Genomic DNA, 14,677 nt, shown 5'->3' with positions numbered 1-14,677 from the left:
TTCGGTTTTACTTGGCGCTACAAAATACTAAAGGGGTACCCGTATTTTATATCCTACATGACTTGAATCTTGCATCATTTATGGCTCTCTTAGTATTAGGAAGATTTCCACTGGGTAGTAATTAAAATTCATTGCCTGCCACACCTGGGGCCCGTTTCTCAAAAGCTTGTAACTTGTAATACAAGTTGAAGTCCCTTTCTAACAAAAGCTGTCAAAAAGTGACATCCGCTTGTATTAAAGTTACAAGCTTTTGAGAAACGGGCCCCTGAAGTAGACGGCGCTGTATGGCTTCGTATATTATGCATTAACTCTGGTTGTAATAAGTTCACTTTTGACAATTCAGTTACAACAGAATATACATAAGGCACAGAATAGCGCCATATATTTTAGCTGTAAATTTTTGATACACAACCTTGGGAACAAATCAAATGTTTTTTTTTTGTGTTTTTTAAGTAGTCACACTACTATATATAAATTAAAAACTGATGTAGATGTCATATATTAAAGAAAAAGTGACGAAGCCCTCCAGTGGTGAAGGCCGGATTCGAACCGGCGTCTTTAGCAATCCGGGCTAACGCCTTAAACCCCTTGGCCACCCCGCCACGGTGGAACCCGTCCCAATTTCTCGACTATATTCCATCTTGCTAAGACTACTTTATAGAACTTTTTAGGGTTCCGTACCCAAAGGGTAAAAACGGGACCCTATTACTAAGACTCCGCTGTCCGTCCGTCCGTCCGTCCGTCTGTCACCAGGCTGTATCTCACGAACCGTGATAGCTAGACAGTTGAAGTTTTCACAGATGATGTATTTCTGTTGCCGTTATAACAACAAATACTAAAAACAGAATAAAATAAAGATTTAAGTGGGGCTCCCGTACAACAAACGTGATTTTTGACCGAAGTTAAGCAACGTCGGGCGGAGTCAGTACTTGGATGGGTGACCGTTTTTTTGCTTGTTTTTTTGCTTCTTTTGCTCTATTTTTTGTTGATGGTGCGGAACCCTCCGTGCGCGAGTCCGACTCGCACTTGGCCGGTTTTTTAATTTAAAACGCAACTCACCTCCGAACTTTCACCTTTCGCCAGGGTCTTAGTTTTGGGCACGACGGTCGCCCCGGCCTTCAGGATGCCCCTAACTTCCGGGGTGATCATTCTCTGCGCCCGCTCCGCTGGCGAATCGTCGTCGAGATCTGAAACGTTGCCAAAGTAAATTAACCTTTAGTTCAATAGCATTGAAGCTATATTTGTATGATCGACGTCAAAGATACGAAGAATTTAAGAGAATCAAGGCGTTATGTTTTTCCGTATTTCTGGTTTTGCGCATGATATTCCCGTAAGGTACTTTTGAAATAGGCCAGTTGAATCTACTTCTACAATATGTTTTGTTCATAAATTAAGGTATAACTATATTGAAACTGGCTCATTAAATTTACAAAATCAATCATCGTGAAGCCGAAACAAACTTGCTTTTGATAAAAAATTCTGGCAAAGTGCTGAAGATCGGGATACGTAGAAATTTGCTTTTGCTCAGCAGTGGAATACTCGAGACTTGTTCCAAAAAAAAAGATTAATACAATTTATCTTTTATAAGCTTACCTACTAGAATGCTTAATGGTGGAAAAATATCTTTCGACGTCGACCGCACAACCGAGATTTTTGTTAACAAACAAATTCATCACTCTGAAAAATGTGCAGTAAAGTTGTTTTATGTACACTTTATGGCAATATCAAGAAAATATGAAAGTTATTGAAGGAGAATGACTAACAGATTTAGTAAGCTCATGACTAACGACTCCCAATATAATTTTCAAGTACACATTGGTTGTTAAACTTGTTATAAGATGATATGCTCGTCGCGCTTATAAATTTCACTATGTGATCTGTCAAAATTTTAAAAAAGAAAACCGATGTGTTTTCGGGGTTTCAATTATTTTTTTCAAAAATTGTGGACATTTCGGAATTTACAAGCGCACGCAGTGACGATATATACAATGTCCAGTTTTAAGGGTAGGTAACTAAATACTTAGTTTAGCATGCGGATTAAATAAAACCACTATTATTTTATTTCATATCAGGGCAGAAGTGCTATTAGTAAGTATGAATATTGCATAATCCTCCAATCAACCGGGTGACACCTGTAAAGTAGCATCTACAAAATCCAACGCAAGACTATTAAAAAATCTCAGGCACCTCATGCAAGGTTATCACCAACTTACCTTCAAATCTAACTACAAAAACTCGAGCATTAGTACCCATGAAGCACAGCGACTCAAGCAAAAAAACGAACCAAAAATGAACAAAATCAGACCTAAGCTCCTAAACTTTGAGTTCTGCCTCATCAGATACTCTAGCGACGTATTCTTGGCGCTCGCTGATCTAAACAGCTCCATTTTCAACGCGAAGTCTGGATTACGCGGGACCTCATTGTGTGTGAAAGATTTCGTCAGTCTTTCGTTTTGCTCCATAGCCTCTTGAACTTGGCTGGCTAATACTGGCATAGTCTTGAGTCGCGACGTCCGCGGTACTCTCTCCTCCTTAGGTCTAGGTAACCCGGCCACGGGAGGTTTGTGGGTCAGCTTCGAGTTGAACATCTTCATCTTGTCCATGAGTGACATCTTCGCTGGGTCGTCCTCGTCTAACTTAGCTGCCACCGGTGAGTGTGTGCGTATATACATTAATTGTGCATTTGTGTTTACGATAGAGCCCGGGACAATACACATAGTAGAGTAGTCGAGGACATGCAAAAAAGAAACAGCCGACAATCAAAAGAGAGGAAGCTTTTTGGAATTTTTGAAACTAATGCAATTTACATGCCAATATCAAAAACTTTGAAGAATTGACGATTTCACAAACTTATTTCAATTTAAAAGACTACACACGTAATAAAAAGGAACAAAAATTTACTTCTGCAGTACACTAAGTATCTGACAAAAAACTAAGAAAGGCTTCTTAAGAAAGATGTTGTATGCTTACCATCTTCGTCTCTGTCCAACACATTGGCTGTGCTTTTGGACTGAGAGAGAGAAGGCAGTTCCTTCGGAGGTTCGGCCGGTGGAGGTGGTTGTGTGGGTGAGAAGGAGATAGGCTGCGTTTTGTACCGGTCCGAGATGGAGCCATCCATGTTCTTGGATCGGTTGTGGCGGATCAACGGTTTTGGGGTACCTGGAATTTTCGGGAAAAAATATTAGTTTCCACAATGTTGTAGGAGTAAATTAGGATGACAAATGCGACCGTACAGTCACGTGATCATTTACATTTGTTATTTAAGTTCTCTTTAAAAGATTGCGAGGAAGCTTAGTGCCCAAGGTCGCCTTCTAAGGAAAAAAAAATACATATCAGCAACTAGAACTGGTATAGCCACATTTCTTAATTATCTCCACTGGAGCTCCTCTCCTGCCTGTAACTGCGGGCACCCATATCAGACCATCAACAACATCATTCTGGAATGCTCTCTTACTAGATACACAGGCCATGTAGACGATTTTAAGATCCTGTCAAGAAGAATCAATCGCGTACCTGGGAAGGGCAAAATTCTAGCTATAAATTCTCTTTTTATATGTATTCCAGTGACATGTACATATGCCATACGATAAATAAATAATTAAGTATCTCTAAAAAATGTGTAACGGAAATTGAAGATCTACCTATATCAAACGGATCGAGAAAATTCCCAGTTTCCCATCGTTTTACTCGTATAGTCGCTGTGACCCTTGTCAGTGGAATTTAAATCACTTTGTTTGCAGAGAGAATAAATTTATTTTTCACCTCAGCAGCTCGAACAAGGGTACTTTGCTACTTAAAAACAGTGAGCAAAATCGCATTTTGCTCACTGAGTGAGACAAAATGAGCAAAATGCGATTTCACTCACTGTTTTTAAGTAGCAAAGTACCCTTGTTCGAGCTGCTGAGGTGAAAATTTAATTGTTGGTATATCTTAAGGAAACATGAGTGAATAGAGGTAAGTTATGAAGAAGGAATACATTTTTCGGGTTCTCTAATATGTTCTCACTGCTGAGGTGAAAAGTTTTGTGAACTACACGAGATCAAAGTTATTTACATCTCGTGCGCTTTGAGTCCCTTACTACGCTCAAGATTCTAAATTAGATTCACTCGCTACGCTCGTGAATCTAGTATAGAATCTTTCGCTTGCACGGGACTCAAAATAAGCACTCGAAGAAATATCAAACTTTGATCTCTTGTTGTACAAATAACTATTGTTCTACGATATAATGGGAAAACAAATGCCATTCTTTTCGTTAGGAGAGTTGAAAATTTCTATTGAAATTGATATAGGTAATACGTTATTTTTGTTGAGTGAGATGTGAGATCTCGGTGGACGACAGAGACTACAGAGAGTGATTGAATAAAGGACCGTGTGAGGATCGGTAAATGATGACAAATTACGCAGAACTTTCGCAGCAAAGTAAATGTCGAAAATATAATGTCCAAGACTCGTCACTTCGTATACGCTACTTCACAGTACAGGAGCGGTCGATCATTTCATTCAAATTGGAAACACTGAAAAACCGTGATGGATAAAAACTACCGTCACGTTTTTTTAATACAAATAGTTCCGTCAGTTTCAAAGCTATTATCACAGACCTTCAACACAAACACAACCTTAGTATTCAGTTTACTGAATATGATTTGCACTTATTACGGGCACAGCTATTGCTGTAAATAACGTGGACGCGTTCGGCACGTGTATGCAATACTCTCTTGTCATTTTGATAGAGCTTCCCAAACTTTACGTGGCCAAAACCTTGGGCCTGGGCGTTGTCTCAAGGACCTTGGGAAGCTATTAATTCCACAGCTCATTGAGCTACGGGCAGGTACGTTCACTTACAACTCCGAAAAAAGAGAATTTAAAGGGGAAAAAATTGAAAAGCTAACTGTATCTATCTGTATGAACTCCTTCAACTCATTATCCAAGGAAAGATCCAAAGATCATCCGGACGAAGACGTAACTCATGGCTCAAAAATCTTCGAACATGGTTCAAACAGAGCACACTATCATTATTCCGCGCAGCTGTGTCTAAAGTTCGTATAGCCCTCATGATAGCCGACCTCCGGTAGGAGATGGTACTGGAAGAAGAAAAATAGCTGTACCTTTCGCTTGCTGCTGCAGCTGCTGCCACATGCTTGCTCGGGCCACAACACTGTTGCTCTTAACGAGCCCCAGGTTAAAGCCGGTCTGCTCCCTCTCATCGTCACTCTCTGGGCTCTGCCCTTCAGTCTCTGTCGACTTCCTCTGTCTGTCCATCGCGATCAGGCCCTGCTCGATGGACGATGGAGACCAGTCGTTGCTGCTGTTCGTTGCCTGGTTTTCTTTGATCTCTTGGCTCTCGATTAAGCCTAGTTCTTCACCTAGAATTTAGAAAGTAGTTTTTTTTAAATATACGCACAATGAACGAGATGAATTAGTATTTATTAGGATGTCGTAATGAAATTACAGCAAAAAGTAACAAAACACCTGAGATATGACAAACGGAATATTGTCAAACGTCACATTGACCCAAATACTAGGGCTCGAGGCACGTGCAAGGTTACAGAAAGTGTTTATTTTCAAAACCGTCCCTATGTTCATAACGGCGTATCCCCAAATCTAAAATTATCAAGCACAAACATAAACAAACGCAAGTTAATAGAAGCCGGCGCTGGCTGGAACTAGCTCGTGTATACTTTATGACACTGTTGCCATTAGTTTTGATTGCTCGGCTTGCTAAATAAGTCACCGATTACGCTAAACTTCGGGGAGTAAAAATAAACCGATATGACCTCATACAGCATGAGCAAAGCTTAGATTAACATAACATGATGAAATACGGACCTGAATGCGGGCCGGAGTCTCTGGAAGAGGCACGATTATACACGCCACTGTCACAAGAGACGTTCAGACTCCAATTGTCACCTTCCTGACGCTCGTCTTCCAAGTTGTCCAAGGCGCGACTGTCCTCGTCTAACGCGATTTGGACTTTGTTCACTTCCTGCTCGATCTCATCCAAGGTCGACTGCTTTCTTTCGAGGTTCGCAGCAATGTTTTCGAAGTCTAGGAAAGTGGCCTCGCCGAAGCTGTCGTCCTTGACGGCCGGGTCGGTGAAGCCGTTGAATGTTGTAGGATTGTGCACGCTGAAGCAGCTCGTGAAGGGTGGCGAGTGTGGAGTTGCGAAGTTTGCAAAGGGCCGGTCTGGTTCTCCCGCGCTCCTGGTCGTCAGAGGAGTACCGGACTCGACGGGCTGACTCGGAAAACTACAGCCCGCGGGGCCGAACACTTGGAAACTCGCTTGGCCCGGCTCCAAACTGCAGAATGAGAAAAGAAACGCGTTAATGTAGAACACAGCCGTACACAAGACAGAGACGGTCGCTTCAGTACGCCTTCGTAAATATCGACGAATTATGGCTCGAGTGATTTGAATTGGCATTGCTGATCTATCGATTAAAGGAAGTTTGACATAGTCTAAATATAAACGTCTGATAGCGGTGCCCGAGTTATCGATCGGGTTTCAGGCACCTAATGACTCATGGTTGTTTGAAGGGACTTAATAACGTAGACACAATGGCATGTAGGTACAGGTCATTTGTTAGTTTTTAGTCTCCCATAACTAAATAAGCTAACCTACCTACATAAGTAATTATGTACGTCTGCCATATTCGTATATACTTACGTCTGCCAAGGGCGTTATTGTCAAGTAATTACCACTACACATTGAAAGTTAAACTGAAGCAGCGCATCTTGGGTAGCAGATTTCGAACTAATAAAAATACACTGCTATGGAAGGACATTTTAAAAAGGTGTCAAATAAATGTTTTTAAATTAATAATATTACAAATTTACCACAGAGCTTCTGAACAAAGATTAAAGTTTATGCGCAGCAGATGCGTCAAGTTGCATCGGTTTCATCGTAATTAAGGGCATCGAAATCGTATCGTTCGGTCATAACATTTGATGTATGCGCACAACACAACAGATACAGAAATAGTGCTTGACCCACTAACGGCTGGAGTGTATTTCCGTCATCAAAATGCCGTTTCTGCTACCGTACTAGCGACGATGTTAATCATGCACGAGATTAATGCAATCGGCTTAATTTAGGACGAATAAATTAATGAGTCTGCGCGTCAGGAACAATACGCAGATACTGACTATTATTAGGCTACATTTAATGCATCCGCATTAATTTATTTGTAGACTGTAGGTACATGACTGTGTTAGTGGGTGTCCTTTCCGGCAAATGTGACGTAATTTAACTTATTTGCTATATATTGTTTAACATTTAAGTAAGCCAATACTATCAACTCGTACACCATGACCTGTGCAAAAGCTGAAGGTGCAACCGAGATTAGAACATAGAAGAGATAGTTTTTTAATTAAATTTATGTATATTTTTCTACCCTCCACGCATATATTTTTATTACTAAATAATAGTCAAACTATTAAATTCTTATTGCAACCGTTTTCAATGCCGGTTTATACTACAAATATTTACATATGTAAAAAGTTAATAAGAAGAAAATCTGAATATTTCTGGGCCGTGCCCCCGCCAAGACGAGACAAAGGGCAAAAGGCAGTGCACATCTTTTCTCGGCACGTTATACTTTATCAGTCAAATCAAGATAGAATATTTTTCATTTCCTGTCTCTAAAATCTCAAAAAAAAAAGTGAATTAAAGTCACATTGCGATTCAATAACATTACATTTGCGCTGCCAAAGACCGATTATACAATTGTATGAATACAATTCAATCGTAACATGACATGGAACTCAGTTGGGTTGGCGACCAATTAGTCACCTCGTACCTATTTGGAGTTATTTATACTTTGGCTTCCAAGGTCACATATTTACGTATCGACTTTTTAAGAAAAGCGAACTAGACAATAGAAACCAGTGAAAAAGGTATACAGCTTATTAATACCAGTAAAAGTAAAATACATCCGTTGCCAAAACTAATTTGCTTTTATCTTGTGAAAACTTGTATAAAACACTTTTTAATACTGTTACTAAAATATTAAGCGAGATACCCGGGTTCCATAGTAACGCTACACAATGAGCCCCAAATATTACAGTGTGTCATAGCAAGACAAAGCGAGCCTCATCTGAAAGCTATCAGGAAAAATTCTCTTGGAAAAACATCATTAATCCCAATACGGTTCGTTGTATCCCTTTGTGTGTGTCCAGCAAGTCATTATACAAATTATTTCCCAGTAGGAGTACTCTGAATGGAGATTCAGAGGAAAGGATCATATCATATTATATTATATGTAAAATATTTAATTACCTCCAATTGCGATCACAATGTCACTGACAATATAATATAGGGTGAATATTCATGGAGAAATTACGAGCGCTCATCTTCCTTGTTAAGGTCCTATTAATTTTCTTCGTTCACGTTGCAATGTTAGAAGCGAAATGAGCTTGTGATATGATAAATAAATATATAATGTCACTTACAATTCCGCAAGGTTACGCCGCGATGTGTAACTCATGGTGTTTTATAACGGACACAGATGAAACGAAAACAATTTTTTTATTGCCTGTTGGTGTCATTAAACAGAACTGGCCAAAATTAATGCTGACGGTCTCTACGAGCAGCACAATACTAATGCTCTGGCCGGAGATGATATCAGAACACGGGAAACGAAATTAACACAAATTACGCGCGGCATTGATAGATAACAGTTAACCAATTCCGAAAAGTCTTGCGAGAATTTGATCTTAAGAATAATCGAATAGAAAACTCTTGAACAAACTAAAGTGTACATTCTACGAGAAAATTAAAGCAAGAGAAATGTAATAATGCTATAGCGGTTGCACGAAATTAGTTTCCGTTCTTTGTTACATTTTAAATTTACTCCTGTAACTTGTACTGCAAGAAACCGACCGTAACTTAATGTATTAAGAAGCGGAAACCCGGAAGAAAATTAAGGCAATTATTTGCATTGAGTTTCAAACAAGCTTGAAATTTACAGAACAAAACATTCGATAGCAGGCCACGCCACGCGTGTGCCCATCAAAATAATGGCAGCTGGCCAATATTCGGCATCCAACGGCTAAGCAGCCATTTCAGAGCACAATCACCTTTACACAAGAAAAGTCGTAAATTAAGGACGCCGCACGAGTGGGGAAGAAAAATTACCGGCAGTAAACAACACGCGAACTTTTACTAGTGACATTATAATCGCATTTTCCTGAACAAATATAAAATAAACACATGAATTATGTTGTGTCAAAAGTTACTTCCTTACAGTTAACATACTTCCTATGTAACGGGACATTCTTCAACCGCTTAATACGCTTCATTCTAGGTTGTAAAGACATGATAAGTTTCGTATAGACTCGACTAGCATTTTCCCAAATTCTTTCAAAAGGATGCAGTATTTTTCTTATAGAATTCATGTAATTACTTAAATAACAAAGATTTACATACCTGGAAGTTATAGACCGCATTTCTTCGACGGTGATGGGCTGTGTCTTGTAACGGTCACGGTCACGCTGTTTTGATCTTGACGTCGAAGGCTGGTCACTGGGAGAAAACTCTTTGGTAAGAGCCTGCTCCATACTTTTTATACGCGCAGCAATTGAAGGAAATGGTTTAGGATTACTACCTTCAACTTCCTGCGAGTTTTCTTGACCCCACAGATCAAAACGTGCGTTTTCACTATTTTCATCGACTTTTATCCGGCGATTGTTTAAAATCGATAGGAGTTCATCGTTGACGTCTCCGATTAAGCTTTTAGATCGAGGGTTCGTTTTCGGTCGGAGGTTTCTTCGTCTGAGCACAGCACTCGGGTAAGGATTTTTAGCACTCTCTTCCGGCTCGAGCGAGAGATTCAACACGCGTCGCGGTCCAGCCGCCAATAAGTCGTTCGCATCGCGACTGAAATTCGTGACACTGATGTTCGCATCGTTGTCCGCACAAAATGAGAGTCGTGGGCGCGGCGATTGGCTACGTTCCCTAGTGAGACTCGAACCTCTCTGCTTTAAAATAGGCCTCATAGTAGCTTCACATTCCGACCCAGAATGGTCTGACGTGCGTGACCTGAGGAGTGAGGACCGGCGAGAGCTTCTGTCGTCTTCACTCAGATCAAAACTAGAAGTGTGCCCCTCATCACCTGACAACTTTCTGCATGATTTCAAAATTGGCTTCTTCGGAAGTTCAAAGTCATATTCTTCGTGTTCCACAGATTTTTTCTTCAAAATTGGCCTGGGCGTGTCGGAAATAGGTATATCGACACATGGCCGCTCTTCAGAAAAACTCTTTTTCTTTAAGATTGGTCTAACAGTTTCCTTATCATCGTCAACTATCTCGGCGCCGCCAGCGGCTGCCAATAAAACTGCTTGAGCAATTGAAACGTGACACGACGTTGTGCTGCTACTAGAACTAGAATTGGATTTCCGTTTCAAAATGCCATGTGGTTCAGGGGAGCTGTGAGACAAATCTTCGTTAACATTTTCTTCTTCCCGGCTCATTTTTCTCTTTAGTATTCCCTGTATTTGTCCATCAGGTGATCTGTTTCTAATAACATCTTCTAAGGATGATCTGCGATTTTTTAATATTGGTTTGTTGGTGTCCGGTGATCCGTCTTCGGCGAATGATACTTCTGGGCTGCAAGATCGCCTCCTAGCGACCTGAGATTCATCTAAGCTGCGACGCTTCTTCAATATCCCTTGTCGTTGTCGGTCAGAGCGACATTGACGTGGTTCGATAACGCTCGGAGAAAACGTGACTGGTGGAGAAGCAATCGCGTGATAAGAAGCATTATTAACTGCACTGTCTTCATTGATAGATTTTCGTTTCAAAATAGACACAGGTGTATGATTACAGGGCGTCGACGTTGCATCAAGACGGCGGAATTGACTAGAAGTATCATTATTGAGATCAGAAAACATTGCACTTTGTTTTTCAAAGTCGATCAACCTCTGAGCTGCCGTGTCAATGTCCCTCAACCTTTCAGTTACACCTCTGTTCTGTGTTGGTTTCTCGCTAGTATGACCAAAAGTGAAAGCATGACCATTATTTTTGTGTTCAGAAGTCGATGCAAATAACTTTGTGTCAAAACGTGGCTCAGACGAGTCTAAATTTATTTTATTACTATTTAAGTTACTCGATAATTTGTTAACCCTATCTAAAGTTTGTTTCGTCAATGCAGCTAAGCTATCCATCTCCTGCGAAAGTCTAGAGCTGCCAGTGTGTGGTCTTATAGTTTCATGTAGAGTCGACATTTTCGTAGAATCTTTGCAATTTTCTAGGCTAGTTCCGACTTTCGCCTCAGGCTTAGCAACTTGTAAATTGTCATTTAATATATTTTTACTAGACGTTGCGTTTTTAGCAACATTCGTGTCTCCTGAGGATTTATTCTCTAAACTAGTCAGTCTTTTCTTTGAATTATGATATTTTTCACTAAGACTTTCATATTCTTTTTGAGCTCGATGTCTTCTATCGTTACGATAACTTTCGGTATCACTTTTAGCCTTCTCCGGGCTTTTACTTAAGGACTTGCGTCTCAATGGCTCCGCCTTTGATTTATTTTCAGCTTTCGACGTCTTATCTTTTTTGGGTTCTTGTTTTATCGGTGATATGGAAGTTCTTGTTTGTTTTTCAGCAGATTTCTTGGAAAGAGGTATACAGCTAGGCTTAGTGGCAGTTTCAGAACTTCTTCTCCTTTCTGTCGATTTCGGAGTTGAAACGGTAGGAGGAGAGGATTTTGGTGGCGAGGTTTTGATTCCGAAAGGTAAATTAAAATTAGTTTTAGGAGATAGTTTGGAAGACGGCAGTGAGTTCTCAGTCTTGGAGTGCGGTGCTTCGAGGGATCGGCGGTTTCTTGTTTTCGCGACAGTTCCTGAAACAAGTATAAAAATCTGATTAGATTATACATTATATAAATAAAACAAAACTAAAACGGCATAAATAATTCGGATAGTTGGAGCGGAAGCGGACGTTATTGACCTACACGAGTGTATTGTTCAGCGCAAGTTCACTGACAGCTGCGCAAACGCCTATATAGCCATGACGTTTCGCGCGATATGGCAACCGGGGGCTATTGTTACAAACGCTATGCCCGTTGTATTGTGTAATATATGTGAGTAGAAGAATGCCTACAGGGCAAAATTAACATAAATACCGGTCATGGCCCCATAAGTACGGCAAAACTATCCACACAGGCAAATAGAAAAAAAAATACAAATCTAAACCCATTCATTAATAAACGTTTGATTAATAGTTATTGCATTGCATCTGACAAACGATTATTCAAATAGATTGTTCCAGGATGCTCATAATAACCTGCAGTAAAAAACAGATATTTCACTGGACATGATTTTTTGCGGCTCGATTGACGCACGCGGCAAACGTGTTTGTAGCTTGCTACTGAAGCGTGAATATATGACAAAAACAGTACCTATGCCTAGACTGAAATGTCCAATAGCGAGAATAAAGCGATTCAATCACGTGCGAAGCGTCGAAGGCTGTGGTCTATGTGGTTTTCTACCGCGACCGTGGTGTTCCGTGCGACAACATGATTTCTATTACGGACATTAAGATATCGGATATCAGTCGAGTGCACTTGAATGTGAATACATTTTTCTAGAGAGAATGTGCGATATAATGCAAGGACAGTTACACAATTGATGGATAGAAATTATGACATTTAGAAGGCGTATTTTTCTTAAAAAATTTAAAAAATAGATAAGACTTTTGTCATCGCAAAGTTAAACGAAACGGTCGTTAAACGTAATTTCATGTTTCTTACATTACGTGACATTGAAAGAAATGTCGCAGCGCAATTATCGACACTGCGCCGGAATTTTAAATGAAATTTCAGTAAACGTATACTTTGCTTTCAAATATTTCCTAGTGGGGTCACGCGACTTGTCCTACATTCCGTCCTAATTCGCCTAGTTAGCCGTGACGTCACTACGGTTAATATAGGGTTGAACTGCTCGATTTTCTAGGTACTTTGCTGACTACAACGTGACTCAGCAATTACCCTACGCCAGTCAACAGAAAAGGTCAACCTTACCTTTTGTTTGCTCTAATATCTTTCGAAATTAGATAGTTTTATTTTACTGAGTTACTTTGAAATCAACCCTAGTGAAATTGGTTACATTTCAGAGTACTCCTATAGTTAACAGCAGTATTTACTGCAAAATGACCTGCCCCATTTCAACGAAATACCTAATAAAATTACACTGGGCATTTAAAATTGACCTCGGCGAGCTAGATTAACAATTACATAAAACAAAACAATTCGTGTTTTATTTTGACCTAGCAGTCTGAAAGTTATTTCAGCATGATTACCTCGAATGACATTAATGAATAGTTTTCTCATTGTTCAAATTGTGCTCCAATTCAAATGGAGTAATATTATTTTTTCCAATTCTTATTTATTAGTTTTGTCTAGCGTTCGATTGACAATGACAAATTTTCTTCACTATGGGTTCTTATGAGTATATTCGAGTGATTATGCTTCGATTAAAAACAATGTATTACATACCTATAAATGTGTTGAACATTGAATAATTTTACGGTTTAGACTCACTTGTTTTAAGTCACTCGTGTTTATTCAATGTCTCACAACAACAAATTCGACTATAAATGTGTTGTTTTATTTTATTTAAAATTTATTTTGTGGAATTGTATTATTACTAAACAAGAAACACTATACATGTAGCTTGTAAATAACGGGTGTTTTTTTTAGAGGTTTGGTTTTTAAATTGGCATAACTGTTTCTAGTGATTGTCAATTTAACAGTTGGCGGGATATTTGTGGTCAGTAGGTACGTTTTGCCATTTTCACAATGAATAGACTTACTCCAGAACAACGATTGCAAATTGTGCAAATTTATTTTGAAAATCAAAATCCCCATCAATTTATTGCGGGAAACATTCGATGAGCGCATAATTTCCCGTAATGGACCTGTGAACTGGCCTCCACGATCGTGTAATCACGCACCTATGGATTACTTTCTTTGGGGATATGTGAAATCACAGGTCTACGCAGATAACGTTGGACCACTTGGAAGTCAACATTCGCCGCGTTATTGCCAATATACGGCCCCAGTTGCTCGAAAAAGTGGTCGAAAATTGGACTTCCCGATTACGCTTCATTCGAGCCAGCCGTGGCGCCCTTATGCCCGAAATCATTTTTAAGAACTAATGGCATAAGAATATCTTTTAAATAAAACCAATACCATTATAATAAAATTTAATTTACGTGTTTTATTTAATTTAGAATTTGTATACCTTTAAAAAAACACCCTTTACTTACGACTCCGCCACGTTTACCAAAAGGTCTGGTTGCAAGATAATTATTGCTAGAGTTTAAAAAGTTTCTAGTTTATTTCATTGCGAATTTCTTCTTTAGTTTTCAGGCATAGGTACCTAACCATAATATACGTGATTTATATTTTTGCCGACCCAAAATAAATCACTTATTGGCCGATACTGTACATATATATCTATTTTAAATGCCGGAGCATAATAGGTTTGTTTAACTTAGTTACTTTTGTACAAACAAACAGCGTACCACATTGAGTAGGTACATAGAGAATGCGAATAATAGAATATTTCAAAAACCATTCACATCTACATTAGCTACATATCAAAACACCTCTTTCACACGTACAGAACAATGGTGTGTTATACTAACATGAATCGAGCAATAACAAGTTGCCCCGATTGTAAT

The 14,677-nt window shown here is 39.4% G+C and overlaps 1 protein-coding gene and 1 non-coding gene across 2 annotated transcripts in view; both read right to left on the bottom strand.

Annotated features, from left to right (window-relative positions):
- Positions 1–14,677, bottom strand: part of LOC134652016 (uncharacterized) — a 285,481-nt gene that overhangs the window by 136,061 nt on the left and 134,743 nt on the right. Inside the window, exons 5-10 of the mRNA XM_063507169.1 lie at positions 9,422–11,834; positions 5,827–6,296; positions 5,106–5,363; positions 2,971–3,159; positions 2,306–2,641; positions 1,060–1,187 (exon numbers count right to left, since the gene is read on the bottom strand). Of these exons, the coding sequence (XP_063363239.1) occupies positions 1,060–1,187; positions 2,306–2,641; positions 2,971–3,159; positions 5,106–5,363; positions 5,827–6,296; positions 9,422–11,834 (3,794 nt within the window). The remainder of the gene's footprint in view (positions 1–1,059; positions 1,188–2,305; positions 2,642–2,970; positions 3,160–5,105; positions 5,364–5,826; positions 6,297–9,421; positions 11,835–14,677) is intronic.
- On the bottom strand, positions 530–602 carry Trnas-gga (transfer RNA serine (anticodon GGA)). Its single transcript has one exon. It is a non-coding gene; the product is annotated as a tRNA-Ser (tRNA).

Source organism: Cydia amplana, chromosome 11 (genome assembly GCF_948474715.1).
Source record: "Cydia amplana chromosome 11, ilCydAmpl1.1, whole genome shotgun sequence".
Taxonomy (NCBI): Eukaryota; Metazoa; Arthropoda; class Insecta; order Lepidoptera; family Tortricidae; genus Cydia; species Cydia amplana.
Note: the sequence above shows the minus strand (reverse complement) of the source record. Positions and strands in the feature narration are given on the sequence as shown.